This window comes from Drosophila guanche, unplaced genomic scaffold (genome assembly GCF_900245975.1).
Source record: "Drosophila guanche unplaced genomic scaffold, DGUA_6, whole genome shotgun sequence".
NCBI classification, from domain to species: domain Eukaryota; kingdom Metazoa; phylum Arthropoda; class Insecta; order Diptera; family Drosophilidae; genus Drosophila; species Drosophila guanche.
The window spans coordinates 3,674,990-3,688,166 of NW_022995743.1; the positions used below are offsets into that span (position 1 = coordinate 3,674,990).

General features: G+C 51.0%; 4 protein-coding genes across 5 annotated transcripts; 2 read left to right on the forward strand and 2 right to left on the reverse strand.

Annotated features, from left to right (window-relative positions):
• Positions 1-144: 144 nt before the first annotated feature.
• LOC117581714 (eukaryotic translation initiation factor 3 subunit F-2) lies at positions 145-1,258 on the forward strand. Its single transcript, XM_034269095.1, has 2 exons — positions 145-309; positions 392-1,258. Exons 1-2 carry the CDS (start codon positions 205-207, stop codon positions 1,151-1,153), a joined length of 867 nt encoding a protein of 288 aa, XP_034124986.1. The 5' UTR covers positions 145-204; the 3' UTR covers positions 1,154-1,258.
• Positions 1,259-2,333: 1,075 nt separating this feature from the next.
• LOC117591805 (zinc finger protein Xfin) lies at positions 2,334-4,190 on the forward strand. Its single transcript, XM_034285114.1, has 2 exons — positions 2,334-2,798; positions 2,861-4,190. The coding sequence occupies exons 1-2, from the start codon at positions 2,390-2,392 to the stop codon at positions 3,736-3,738; spliced, it is 1,287 nt and encodes a 428-aa protein (XP_034141005.1). The 5' UTR covers positions 2,334-2,389; the 3' UTR covers positions 3,739-4,190.
• Positions 4,191-5,861: 1,671 nt separating this feature from the next.
• Positions 5,862-8,082, reverse strand: LOC117578550 (trichohyalin). Its single transcript, XM_034264123.1, has 2 exons — positions 6,952-8,082; positions 5,862-6,888 (listed from the first exon to the last, which is right to left on the reverse strand). Exons 1-2 carry the CDS (start codon positions 7,471-7,473, stop codon positions 5,869-5,871), a joined length of 1,542 nt encoding a protein of 513 aa, XP_034120014.1. The 5' UTR covers positions 7,474-8,082; the 3' UTR covers positions 5,862-5,868.
• A 365-nt stretch (positions 8,083-8,447) lies between these two features.
• LOC117578549 (tetratricopeptide repeat protein 7B) lies at positions 8,448-12,235 on the reverse strand. Of its 2 annotated transcripts, none has more exons than XM_034264122.1 (9): positions 11,917-12,235; positions 11,579-11,861; positions 11,411-11,522; positions 10,415-11,348; positions 9,813-10,361; positions 9,197-9,294; positions 9,021-9,134; positions 8,759-8,955; positions 8,448-8,700 (listed from the first exon to the last, which is right to left on the reverse strand). In XM_034264122.1, the coding sequence occupies exons 1-9, from the start codon at positions 12,044-12,046 to the stop codon at positions 8,568-8,570; spliced, it is 2,550 nt and encodes an 849-aa protein (XP_034120013.1). In that variant the 5' UTR covers positions 12,047-12,235; the 3' UTR covers positions 8,448-8,567. The 2 variants fall into 2 exon arrangements, with proteins under 2 accessions (XP_034120013.1, XP_034120012.1); XM_034264121.1 differs by having other exon boundaries at positions 9,197-9,324; positions 11,917-12,234.
• Positions 12,236-13,177: the final 942 nt, after the last annotated feature.

The window sequence follows — 13,177 nt, forward strand, 5'->3', positions numbered from 1 at the left end:
ATTCCAACGGACACACTTCTTTTTTTGCATTATCGTTCCCCTTGCTGCAGTTCCCAGCGAACAGTGTTGCAAAAGCTTGGCCAAAAACTGCTTTTAAGCGCAGCCAACTTCACGCACAAACCTCTTTTTGACAGGAGGCGCCAGCGTGGCAGTTTCTTACAATTCATTTGTAATCTCACAGATATAAAGTCATCCGCCGCTGTAATGTCGCTTTCGAACTACAGTCTGCAGTCCAAGGTGCTGCTGCATCCACTCGTGATGTTCCAGATCGTCGATGCCTACGAGCGTCGCCCCATGGACAACACACAGGTACAGGTTCAGGTTCAGGCACAGGTTCAGGCACAGGTTCAGGGACAGGTAACTTATTCGCTTTACCATTCGTTTCGCTCAGGTGATGGGAACTTTGCTGGGCACCGTCGCTGGCAATACGGGCCGCATAGACATCACCTCGTGCTACAGCGTGGTGCATCGCCAGCACGACGACGACAGCAGCCACATTGATCTGGATCTGAGGTACGACAGCGACATGTGTCAGCTAACGCAGTTCTCCTATCCGCAGGAGAAGGTGCTGGGCTGGTTCAGCACCGGCAGCCACGTCTCCGAGGCCGCCGTGGAGCTGCACGAATTCTACGCCCGGCGGTGCCAAAACGGACAGCCGCTGCATCTGCTGATGGACACATCGCTGCGCGGCAAACTCATGAATCCGCGCCTCTTCTGTGCCGTGCAAACGGGCGTGCCCGGTGGCACCAAGGGCCTGATGTTCACGCTGCTGCCCATGGAGATCTACTTTGGCTCCGCGGAGACTGCGGCCCTGCGTCACATGAACAAGCAGTGCCTCAGCCAGGCCAAAGACGCGGGCCCCACTGTGCCCCAATTCAAGCAGGTTGTGGAGTCGACTAAGGAGCTGCAGCTGCGCCTCGATCTGATACTAAGCTACATCAACGATGTCCTCAATTACAAGAAACTCCCCGACAACTCCGTGAGCCGTGCCCTGCATGATGCCTTGTCCGCCATACCGCCGGTGGAGTCGGAGCGTTTTCGTCACATGTTTAATAACAATGTGCGTGATCTACTGATGTCCATGACGCTCTCCTCGCTGGTCAAGAACCAGTTGGAGCTCAGCGAGCAGCTGTCCAATATGTCGGATGCTTAGACTCAAACACTGGCGATTTTCCAAACACAATTAATCAATAAAGCGACGCCTTTTCGTGTGGGAGGGCTATCCCGACACGTAGGCCGCGCTCTGTGCAGCAGTCAATGATAAGCCTTATCAGTTGTTTGCTTGGGCATAATGTGCCGCCTATCTATGTGTGTGTGTGTGTGTGTCTTATCAGCGGCTAAAGCTTACTTTCTGGCAGGCGTGAGGCTAAGAATGGAAAGTTTTGTTTGTACCCTTTGCATGTTATTGGTAGGCAAACTTCGATCTGTTTGGAGCACTTTTGGAGGGATTTTGATGCAAGAACTTGCCCAAGTTTTAGATGATTTTATCAGTGTTCCATAAGCCTGTCCATGTGCCACATTATTGCTTCCATTCAATGAACTCTCCAATGCCAAATACTCCTTTTTTCCATGGAAAAACACTCCAAAACGTACATCAAACAGATGGCAGAAACGCTCTCTGTGTAGAATCCCCAAGCATTAGGTACATGTTAACCTTTGATACCCCCACACAGACAATGAGATCATCCGAAATGGAAAGCCTGCACTTAATCTCAAAGCAAACCCTTTTATTTATGGGAACTTTCACACCATTTTCACATCAAACGAAGCCCAGAGCTACGCATTTGGAAGTTCCTTGAGTGGCCAAACATTTCTCTTGCTCCTTGGGCACTTTTTGCATGATGAAAGTCCGAAGTGAATACAACAACTGAAAAGATGGGGAAGCCGCTTGAGCCGCAGATCTCGGCAGGGCTGAGCGATAAGAGCAATCAGTCTGTTTGGGGATTGGACTGGGATGCTGGATGGAGAGGGAAAAGGCAGCGGGACGGTAGCTGTGGACCACCCAAATATAAAGCTGAGATAATGATGGATCGATGGTGGCAATTGCTTATCGCAGTTCAGGGACAGGCACATGCACGGTCCATGGGTATTCAATTAGTAAGCCACAAGACTGCAAAATTAGCGAATTTCCATAGTGCCGCAGTCTACTGCTCCTCCTCCTCCTTCCCGCTGCTTGTCTATATCTCCGCGCTGGCCCCGACCCTCCGGCATGTGCCCCATCCACAGCCATGGCGACGCCGCTGCCGCCTTATCGCTTAAGCCAAGGGCTATCGGTGCGCCTGCCCTGATAGGGATCACCGGGAACGGACCTGGGCTTGGGCCTGATCTGCACTTCCGAACACTCAGACGTCCCGCAACCGGCGAGCCGAGCAGACGCGCTCCAAGTATTATGTTCTCGCTGCTGAAGCAACCACTGATCTGCCGCTGCTGCCTGCTGGAGCAGCCGCCGCTCTACCGCCACATCCACGACGGGCAGCTCCACGCAGAGCTGCAGGCGCTGGCGCCCACTCTGCGGCTGGAAGCCGGCGATGGCCTCACCGATGTCATCTGTGATCTGTGTCTGCGTCGGCTGCACGATGCCCGCAACTTTCAGCGCGAATGCGAGCACTCGGAGCTGGTGCTGCGCACGCGCCACGAGCAGTGGCAGCACACGGTGGCCGCTGGCGATGCGCTCGCCCTGGACGATGTGCTCGAGTGTCTGGAGCGTGAGGTGGGCAGCCTCGAGGAGACAATGCTGCCGGTGCAGCAGGGCAAGCCGGTGGCACATGTGGCGCCCATGATGGAAACTGTGGATTTTGGTGAGTGTTTGACGGCTTCAACTGATTGTTGTGATTGTTGTGATTGTTGTGTGTTCCTGCAGATACCCTGGACTTGCAGGATAGCCTGGCGAGTGCTTACGAGGCGCCTTTGCTCTGGGTTGCCGATGCTGGGCCGCTGAACACGCCGCTGCATCAGCCAGACACGGACAGCGGCGTTGCGCTGCTGCAACTGGAAACTCCCTCAGCAAACGAGCAACTCGAGCTGCTGTCCATGACGCCACCGCTCAGCGAACCAGAGGCAGAGTTGCCCAAGCCCAAGCCCAATCCCAAGCCCAAACCCAAAGCCATGCCCCGGCGTAAGCCACCGAAATCCGATCCAACTGCCGTGCACTCCCCTGGCTCGCCGCGTTCCCTGCATCCCTGCACCGAGTGCGAAAAGAAGTTCACGCGAAATTTCCAGCTGAAACTCCACATGATTGCGGTGCACGGCATGGGGGAGCTGCTCTACCAGTGCGATGAGTGCCACAAGAGCTTCGCGAGTCGCCACAGTCTGCGGTACCATGTGAAGTCGGTGCACTCCACGGAGCGGCCCTTCAGCTGCGATCACTGCGACAAATCCTTTGTGCTGCGCACCCAACTCAGCTCCCACCTGCGCACCCACACGGGTGAGTCGAAGCCACGGATCTTCGCGTGCTCCAAGTGCACCAAGACGTGGCCCACCAAGTCGGATCTGCGGACACACATGCGCTCCCATGATCCGCACATGGAGCGACCCTTCAAGTGCGATCGCTGCGACAAATCGTTCTTCACGCGCGGCCATCTCAGCTCCCACATCCTGGTGCATACGGGGGAGAAGCCTTATGGCTGCGACTACTGCGACAAGTGCTATCAGAGTGTGGGCAATCTCAACAATCATATGGTGCGCCAGCATGCGGACATCATCGAGGCACAGCTGGAGATGGAGGCCATTGAGAGTTGAGAGTTGTGGCGCGGTCGGGGCAGTTTTTTGGGGGGTTCCGGGTCCAGGGCCTGGCCTGGCCTGGCCTGGCCTGGCCTGGATCAAGTATTACGCGCGGTTTAGACATTGCACAATCTCTGAGATTTGGCAAACATTGTTGCCCCCGTCCCATCCCATGGCTTATCGCCGCGGTCGCCGCCGCTCGTTTCAATGTCGCAAGAGCCGCAAACATTTTTTTGTTATTTTTTTTTTTTTTGGTCGGTTTCGCGTGTGTGGATTTTGGCTGAATGATTACCAAACGACACACTGGCACCGGGACTGAGACAGGGGCTTGCTTGGGGTACGAGGTGAAAGCGCCAGAAAAATCATAAAAAAAAACAAAAACAAAATCAAAAACCCCAAAAAAAAAACAAAATAAATTGAAATAGAAATCGGTGCAAAAAAAAACTGGTAGAGGAGAATCCAAAACAAAAAGCTAATAATAAATAGAGCGCTTAGAAATGATAGCATTAAGTTTAATAATAGTATGTAAAGAGTAGAATAAAATGATCAACTCGAGATAAATAATAGAGCAATAAATACAGCAAACAAAAATGATACAAAATCGAAGCAATAAACAAACAAAAAGTACGACAAAAACAGGTAGAAATCTCACGGAAAAGGAAAGAGCAAAGAGAGTCAAAAAACCTTGCCACTATCTCGTTTATTTCTCTACATTTTTCTCAAATATTTAATAAAGGATTCAACATTCCAAGCTAATGCCACAGGGTCTTATGAAACCCATCCATCTAGGGCTCTTATCAACGTTTCTCCCTCTGTTCATGTGTCTGAGTCGACAACCAATAAATACAACAATCAAATATGTACACAAATCATTAAAAAGTAAGACAGCGGCGAGAGCGATAGAGATAGAGCCAAAGGGTCGAATCGATTCAGTGCTGGATTGTAAGTATTAGAAATGAAAATTAGATGAAAAAAAAGCGCAAGTAAAAATGTTTCAACGAGCATTTCCAGCCTTTGCTGTGCAAATTGGCAACAGAAAAGGGTTGGAAGTCTTTCTGTGTGCTTTAGAGTCACCAATGGTGTGGCTACTGCTTTGATCACTGTTCTGATTCTGATCTCGGGTATCACTTCATTACAAAACGCCACACAGACAGAGCCTTCCCTCTTTTCAATCCCCTTCCCAGCTCGGCGAAGACTTGCCCACCCAGCTTCAATGTGGCTTCAATTACGAAACGCTCACAATTATGCACTTGAGTGTTGCTGGACCACGCAAAAAACAAAAAAGGGTACTTAAAGTGTTAATCTAATTAAGTTTGATAAAAGCAAAACAACAAAAGAGTCGTGGAAGTGACCGCATGGAATGGAATGGGAGGATGGCCTAGGTCGGAGATTTGTGGAATGTAAAATTACTCACAGTCCAGCGTTGATGATAACCTTCGGCTCTCCTGCCTTTGTGGGTTGGTTGGCATTTCCTTAATGCGTTTACTCACACCTCGTGGAGTGTGTGTGTGTGTGTATGTGTGTGTGTGTGTGTGTGTGTGTGTGTGCTGAGCCCCCTGTCGAAAACGTGCGCCAGTCCGAGACAGTGACCCAATCAAGGCTTTTTGTCTTTTTCTTTGTGTTCTGGGGATCATCTGTGGATCTGTCTGCGCACGTTCTCTCTGTCTCCCTGTTGTGTAGTTTGCTGGGTGGGGTTTACACTCTCGTTTAAAGAGTACTTACACTTCTACATAAATAATGAGAACCCAAAAGATCTGACTCGTCTCCCGTACCTTTTCTTTTGTTATCATTCAGCCTACAGGGATTGATGTACGATTCGCGCATTGTTTGCCGAGTTCTTTGTACTTATAAATCTGCTGAATTGATGCTTCCAAAAATGTTATGCTCGGGTCAATGAAAGACAGACACTGATATGAAACGATGCCAGAATAAGATGCCGGGTGGCTACTTATGCAGATAAATGTGGCAGAGATTAAGGAGAGTGTCTGTGAACCGATTCTGCTGCTTATTTCGCGAGTCTGTGGTTCTACTGGCAAGCCAAAAACTGCGCTTAATCTTAGCCCAAACTTCTGCTTGCCCTCTACCCTTGCTCAACTTTAGATACAATTTATTTACACAAAAATCAACAACAATGCCCCCCACTAAACCTCAACGCTCGAAGAGGAAACGCCCCAATTGCACCTGCCGCTGGGCATAAGAGTTGAGCGCCTGCTGATCCGGCGCCACAGCTGCTGCAGCGCCACCCTCAGGCGTTACCGACGAACGCACCAGCTCCCTGAGGCTCGCCGAGATCTTGGCCGTGCGAAAACGCGCCTCCTGCCGACGCTGACGACCCTCCACAAAGCGCTGGGATTGGCTGCGCTTGCGCTGAATGTCCTCCTTGAGCTGCTGCTGCTTCAGCCGCTCCAGATGCTGCCGCTCGCGCCAGTGCTCCTCGTGCTGTGCCTGCTCCACGTAGTTGTCGTGCTGCAAACGCCGCAGATACGCCTCCAGCAGCTGGCCGCGCAGCTCATCGGCACGACGCAGGCGCTGGCTGAGCCGCATGCAAATGTCGCGCTTGCGGAGAGTGGAGTCCAGGTACTGCTCCTCCTGGTGCACGGTGACGGCCTCGCTGCGACGCAGCTCCTCGCAGCGCCGCTGGCAGAGCGTCATATCCCGCTCCAGTCGCATGGAGGCGAGGCGCTGCTTGGCCGCCGCATCCTTGGCATCCAGAGCGCCGCGCAGGCGCCGCAGCTCCGCCAGATCCCGCTCGGCCAACGCCTGCAGGCGGGCCTTGGTCATGAGGTAGTCCTGAAACTGTTTGTCATGCACCGCCCGCTTGTACTCCTCCACCTGCTCGACCTTGAGCAGCTGCCGCTCCAGTCGCTCGTTCTCCCAGTACTTGCGCGCCAGCCAGGCATGCTCCTTGTCCGCCGCCTGCTGGCTTCGCTTCACGGCCATGCGATTGAGTATCTTCTGGTCGTGGTCCGGTATCTGCTGGTAGGCTGCACGCACGGTCGGCGCCAGGCACAGGCTGGCCATGGAGGCGCACAGGGACTTGCCATCGCTGCGTTTGCGCTGCGCCTGTGCCTGGGCGAGCGGCACCAGCGCCATGTTCTCCTGCGACTTGGACTTGCCTCTGCCCTGGACGGAGAGAGCAGGAGCATCGCAGAGAGGTGCAAGAAAGTGCTTGGGTGGGGGAAGGATAAATTATGCCTAAGGTACTCCCGAGCGTCATACCCCTCGACTTACCTGCAGCATCTTGCAGTCCCTTTGTGCACCGCGTCGCTGTCGCGGCTGTGGCTTTGCCTCCACCTGTTCCTGTCTGGAGTCACTCCTCTGACTGCCGGCGCTCTTGGACCTTCGACTCCTGCCTGAAGTCGAGGCACGCGGCTGGCACTCTGCGGAGCCGCGTCTGCTCTGAGACTTCACCTCAGTGGGAGATCTGGAAGCACTTCGTTGCCGCTGACTGCTGTGACTCCTTCTGCCTGCGGATGTTGCATTCGTTCGCGTTCGGGCACTCTCCCTGCGCTGCAAGTGCTCCAGAGCCTGTATGTCCTGATCCAACTGCTGCAGCTCCTCGTTATGCGCCTTCTGCTGTCCACTCGCACTGCCGCTGCTGCTGTGTGCGCTGTAGCAATCGCAGTGGCAAATGTCACAGCAGCTGTCGGCCAACTCCAGTTCCTGCAGCAGCTGCAGATGCTCTGCCTGCAGCTTGGCTTTGCTCTTGGCCCGAGACTCGCTGCGTCCGCGACGCTTACGCTTTGGGGTCATTCTTCCACTGGCGCTGCTGCTCCTTCTGCTGCTCCTTCTAGCGGCCCATGGGTTAGTTTACTGCCCTCAGTCCTCGCCCAATGAGGCCACACTCTAAACAGGGAATTTATTTCGATGCTAAAACGTAATCAACCCAAATTCCTGTGCCATTCGCTCTGCGTCGACATTTCCGACTTGCTTGTTGACTTTTTTATCGATTGGAGCAAAAGCCACAGTTGCCAGGGACAACGATAGCCCACCCCTAAACACAGGACAGGCACCGCCCCAGCCCCCCTTCTGACAGTTTTAGAGGTTCTTTGGGGTGATATTTCTGTCTAGTTTTTGGCCTCCAACAGAATGCGGAAATTACCAACGTCAATTAGCTAATGCGAAAAGTGAAAGGTCTGCGGAAAGGAGTGTAGAAAACAAGGACAAAGGCAGAGGCAGAAGTTGTGGGCCGAAAGTTCACTCAGTTTTAAGGTTCTTTGCATATATTTTTGTTTAAACTTTAAATTCGGCTAGAACTAGGATTTAATTTATAAACAAATTATTATTCATTAGTTAACATTGCAGGCAAATAAATTAGAGATAGAAAAACATAATTTAAACAACAGCAAAAGGATTAAAAAGGGAGAGAAGTTATCCAAAAAAAATAATTTACATTTTAAACTCCACTTTCTAAAGCGCATTTAGAACCGGATAAAGATTATTACAGAAGTTAAATAGATAACATTAAATAGTTTGACATTTTTATATACAACAGCTTGGAACATTTTGTTTGCTAGCTAATAATTTACACACACACATAGACACCGACACCGACACCGACACCGATCTTCAATTAATTACACGAAAAATTGTAATACTGACCAAAAGAAATACGAAAATTAAGCAAAAAACTAAGCAAAAATTAAGAAAAAACTATTCAATAACACAAATATGAATAACAATTACTGCCAGACTGTGTTTGTTTTGTGGGGGGGGGGGGGGGGGGGGGGGGGGCTTATATAGAGACTTTTAAGTAATTAATATTGCTGTTCACTTTTTGAGGTTAGTCGAGGTTGAGTCTTCTACAAAACGAAACGAAGGGGAAGTACCAGAGGTTGCCAGTGGCTCTACTCAAAGACCAGTGGAATGGAGGTAAATGGCAGCACCGGGCACGATGGCTCCAGCTGCAGCGATGTGGCAAAACAGTCCGCTGCGGCATAGAAATCGCCCAACGATTCCATAACCTTGCCCAAAGCAAACCTAAGGGAACACAAAACAATGAGTGGAATATAGAGGGAAAAAGCTTTTGTTTACGCACCAAATACGTGGACAATTGGGATCCAGTTTGGCTGCATCTTTGAGCATCTTTTCGGCCAGCCGTGGCTCGCCCAAGATCAAGTGGGTCTCGCCGAGGGCACGCAGTGCCTCCGTGTGATTGGGATTGGCGGCCACAGCATTGAGGTAACATTGCTTGGCATCACGCCACTGCTCCAGGTAGACATGCACCTGACCGCGCTGCAAAAGGGAGTACAGATGAGATAAAAAGTAGATCTGAAACGTGCGGAGGATTCTGCCCTTACCATATACATAATTTGATGCGAGAGCGGATAGATCTGCGAGGCCTCATGTATGCAGTTGAGCGCCTCATTGGGCTGTTCAATGCGCAGATAGACATCCGCCAGCAGCAGCCAAATCTGCAAGGAAAAGAGACACAGGAGGTTTAGTTAAGGAACCACAAAGGTACTGCAAAACGTACCTCAATCTGCAGCATCCATGGCCGGCGTGGTCCCGGGCGCTGCGTGAACGAACTCAACGAGCTGGCCGCCTCGCTCAAAGCCTGCTCCACGCGCGAAACTGCAGCCAGCGATGCCGCATACACGGAATCTTCAAGATTTAAACATTATATAAATGGCATATATAAAATAAAAGATATGGCAAAACCAACATAGAAATGAAACAGCTGTGAGAGTTTGTGAGGAAAAGCAAGACACAAAACAGGCAAAAAATGTCAAAGAACTAACTGAGTAGCAGGCAAAAGGTGTGTGTTGTGGCGATCAAAAAGATATTGAAAACGGAATAGCAAAAGTACGAGGAATATGTGTGGAGGGACCTGCCCGTTAATCATGATATCAGAGCAGGGCCTTCACAACATTGTCCTTTGTCGGAAACTTACAATTATTGGAGTGTTTTTTTTTTTTGGTTTTGGATTGTTTGGATTTTGTTTTGGGTATATACAAGATATAGAGACACATTCCGCAGAAGATCGGGGATAGGACATATATATGTGGGACACAGACGTTAGTAGAGTTTATCATGATAATTGTTTCAGATGCAAGTGGCAGACAAAGGCCGAAGGGTAGCCCCAAACTTACTTGAATCCTTGTCGGACATTTGGGATGAGTGCACCATGTGCACGCCACTCTTCGTGTCCGAATGCTTCTCCTCTTCGCCGGCTAGTTGCGCCTCGTACACCTCACGCCAGACGGCCAGCATGTGCTGCACGGTGGCCAGCGCCGTCTCCGCATCCTCCAGATGCAGCTGCAGGTGTGCCTTGACATGCAGCAGCTGCAGATTGTCCGGGAACTCGTGCAGCGCATCCTCCACCACGCCCAAAGCCTCACGCGGACGTCGCGATGCAGTCAGCAGCAGGGCAAACAGATGCAGACACGGGGCATGCTCCATGCGCAGCGCCAGCGCAAAGCGTATGTGGGCCAGTGCCTCGGGCAGCTGATTGAGCAGAGCATACTGCAGGGACAGATAGTACTCCGCCAAATGATCGTTGCCATCGTTCTGCACAGCCCGCTCGAGTGCCTCCAGCGCCAGCTTGTGGCAGGCATCGCGATCGCTGCGCAGATTCGATTGAATCGCCAGCTGCTGCTGTCCAATGCCCACAAACAGTTGGCTACGCGAGGGACGCAAACCTGCAGCAAACACGGGAATAAATCATAAATCCATGACAAGTTCCATTACTCACCCTTGTGCTCCCGCTTGAGCGCCTGTTGGGCGTAGTCCAGTCCCTGTTTGACCGTCTCCAGGCTCTCGTAGCACAGTCGAGAGGCTAGCAGGCAGGGCAGCGGATCGCTGGGCGTTAGCTTAATCGACTCTTGGAGCACACGCAGCGCATGCGCATGCTTCTCGGCGCCCATCAGACTGAGGCCGTACTGCCGCCAGACGTGCTGCTCGCCGAAGCTGAACTTGAGCGCCTTCTCGAAGGACTCGTTGAGCAGCTGGACGAGACCCCAGCGTACTGTGGCCAGGGTTAGCAGATCGTAGACGGCCGTCACATTGCCCATGGCGTGCTGGCGTGCCTGCTTGAATTCGGGACTCTGCGACAGCACAGTGTCGCGCACGGCCAGCGCTTCGGCGATGAGCAGCAGCAGGATCACTTCCTCCTGCTGGTTGCGCGGCGAAAACTGCTGACGGGCTTGGTACTTGCGCGGCTTCCACAGCTTCTTGGAGGCGCCACCGCGCAGCGTACTGCCGCCCGACTTGCTGGTAAACGGCGGAGCGTAAATGGTGCCCGAAACACCGCGCAGCAAAACCTCAGCCAGCTGGCGGGTTAGCGTTAGACGCAACGATTGCGTGGCCCTCGTCTCAATGGCATTGAGCATAATGCGATACCGCTCCACAGCCTCCTGCAGCTTGCCCGTCTTGATCAGCACGATGGGCGCACGTTGCAGCGCCGTCTCCAGAATGGCGCCCATGCGGCGATTAACCTCGTGGGTTGCCGCACCGCTGGCGGGAATGGTGCTGCTGATGGCAAAGCTGCTGTTCGACTGCTGCACACTGGCGTTCACATTGAGCGTGGAGCCGGCCGTGGAGTTGTTCGAGCTGCTGCTGCCACTCACAATGTCGTACTCCTGCAGATACAGCAGACCCAAGTCCGAGGCGCGCTCAAAGCAGCTTATCTGGAAATGGATGTGGAATTGCTTTAGCGAATCCTTTGGCTTATGTCTGGCAATGCACTCACCATTTCCGTGTCCTTTTCGGCCTTCTTGAACTTGGACGAGGGCTTGGCTGTCTGCTGCTCCAGGCACAGGCCTTTGATGGCATACGACTCGGCCAGAATCTTGAGGCTGCGTCTGTAGGCAATAAAAATGGAGTTAGTTTTGCTTTAATCATGGATCAATCTACCCACAATGTCAGCTCCTTCTCGGCCAGCGTGTTGAGCTCTGCCTTGACAAAGTTCTCCAGACTCGGCTCGTACTCGCCGCAAGCGAAGCTAAGTTTGGCCAGCAGCAGGTATGCATCCAAGGCAATGCCCGCCTTTTGGCCACTCTCTCCAAGTGCCAGATTCAAGTAGCGTCTCGCCTCGGACAGGCCCGTCTTGGCGCGGCCAAAGTTGGACTCGGCAACCAAGGCATTCTCCTCCAGGTAGCTCTCCAGACGTGCCTCACCCACCAAAAAGTTGGCCAGGCATTCTGTGGATTGGACATTGACTAATACATCCACACATATCCACGGGAGTTCACTCACCATTGTGGGGCGAGCCTGTTTTCAGCTCGTCCGTCAGATCGATGACGCGCTGCCATTTGCCCTCGCTGCGACAGCTCTCGATCAGGGCTTCGACTTTGGTCGTGTTGCTTCGCATATTGCGATTGGCCATCCCCTTGGACAATTGTCGCTGCTGGAGAGTTCTCTTCTGGGCTGCGGGCTCTCTGTTTCCGTGTGTGTTGTGTAGGAGTAACGCTTCCTTTTCACCCAATTACAGCATTTTCTCTTTGGTTTAATCCAATTACAGCAACAATATTGGAATTTTTCGTCCGTATTAGAGATGTTACATTGTCGATATATGAATGTATCGATAATGTTTCCATGCAAATATATTTTTTTGAAAAAAACATGAAATTGAGAGTTGATATCAAATTAAACAAAATTGTGATAATTAAACATGACAAATCAGAATAGAACTGCAGATGATAAATGGTAGGCAATAATCGCATCAAATAAGGAGTCGTACATGGCTGTTACACCGCCCTCTGCTGGTACTTTACATGAAGTCTGCGTGATTTTTTCTGCGCATAGGTATCGATACTATCGATGGCGCTTGATACCCTAGAGATAGAATATTTTCAAGATGATTGAATTTTAACGCACAGTAATCTCGGTGGACATTATTTCTGAATATTCTCCATCATGAGTAAAATTATCGGAAATTTCAAAGCAAAAACTCATATTTTATCAAGTTTCAAATTACATTATTTCTGGCAAAGCTGGAAAACATAATATTAGGCTTAAATATAGCAAACAGGGTAAAGATAACTCCATACGCAACATGGCACACCCGGCGGTTTTAGAAATTGAGACACGCCACGAACAATTTGGAGCTTGGAGCCCCAGTAGACATTTTTTATTGTTGGAGCCACACGCGTTGCGGATTATTCGCGGTGAAAATTGTCTGTGCGGCTTTTTACGATAAAAATGTGAACTCTGACTAAATTTTAAAATAAATTAACAGTGAAAAGTGTTAACGAGTTCCGTTAATTACAAGCAACTCTGATAAATTGTTTGATACAAAGAGAGCGTTTAGAGCCGCCACTAAGCGGTAAGTTATAGTCTCTGTTATACGTTTTTTTTTTGTTTTAGTTAATTAAGCTGAAAGCACCAATGCTCGTACATATGTATTTGTGTGGGGACTATGAGGGGGTGTGTTTGTGTGTGCGTTCCCGCTCAGCTGTTTTCTTGTTGTTGTTGTTGCGCACGCCGCTTCAGTACCACACACACACATTATCACACT

Excerpts from the sequence above, each read along its gene's own strand:
- LOC117578549 (XM_034264121.1), bottom strand. The coding sequence starts at position 12,046 with ATGGCCAATCGCAATATGCGAAGCAACACGACCAAAGTCGAAGCCCTG. Across the intron at positions 9,135-9,196 it reads CATGGATGCTGCAGATTGAG|ATTTGGCTGCTGCTGGCGGA; the intron begins GTACGTTTTGCA and ends TTTTCCTTGCAG. Across the intron at positions 8,701-8,758 it reads CCCAATTGTCCACGTATTTG|GTTTGCTTTGGGCAAGGTTA; the intron begins GTGCGTAAACAA and ends GTGTTCCCTTAG.
- LOC117591805 (XM_034285114.1), top strand. The coding sequence starts at position 2,390 with ATGTTCTCGCTGCTGAAGCAACCACTGATCTGCCGCTGCTGCCTGCTG. Across the intron at positions 2,799-2,860 it reads GATGGAAACTGTGGATTTTG|ATACCCTGGACTTGCAGGAT; the intron begins GTGAGTGTTTGA and ends GTGTTCCTGCAG.
- LOC117581714 (XM_034269095.1), top strand. The coding sequence starts at position 205 with ATGTCGCTTTCGAACTACAGTCTGCAGTCCAAGGTGCTGCTGCATCCA. Across the intron at positions 310-391 it reads GCCCCATGGACAACACACAG|GTGATGGGAACTTTGCTGGG; the intron begins GTACAGGTTCAG and ends CGTTTCGCTCAG.
- LOC117578550 (XM_034264123.1), bottom strand. The coding sequence starts at position 7,473 with ATGACCCCAAAGCGTAAGCGTCGCGGACGCAGCGAGTCTCGGGCCAAG. Across the intron at positions 6,889-6,951 it reads GGGACTGCAAGATGCTGCAG|CACTTTCTTGCACCTCTCTG; the intron begins GTAAGTCGAGGG and ends CCCCCACCCAAG.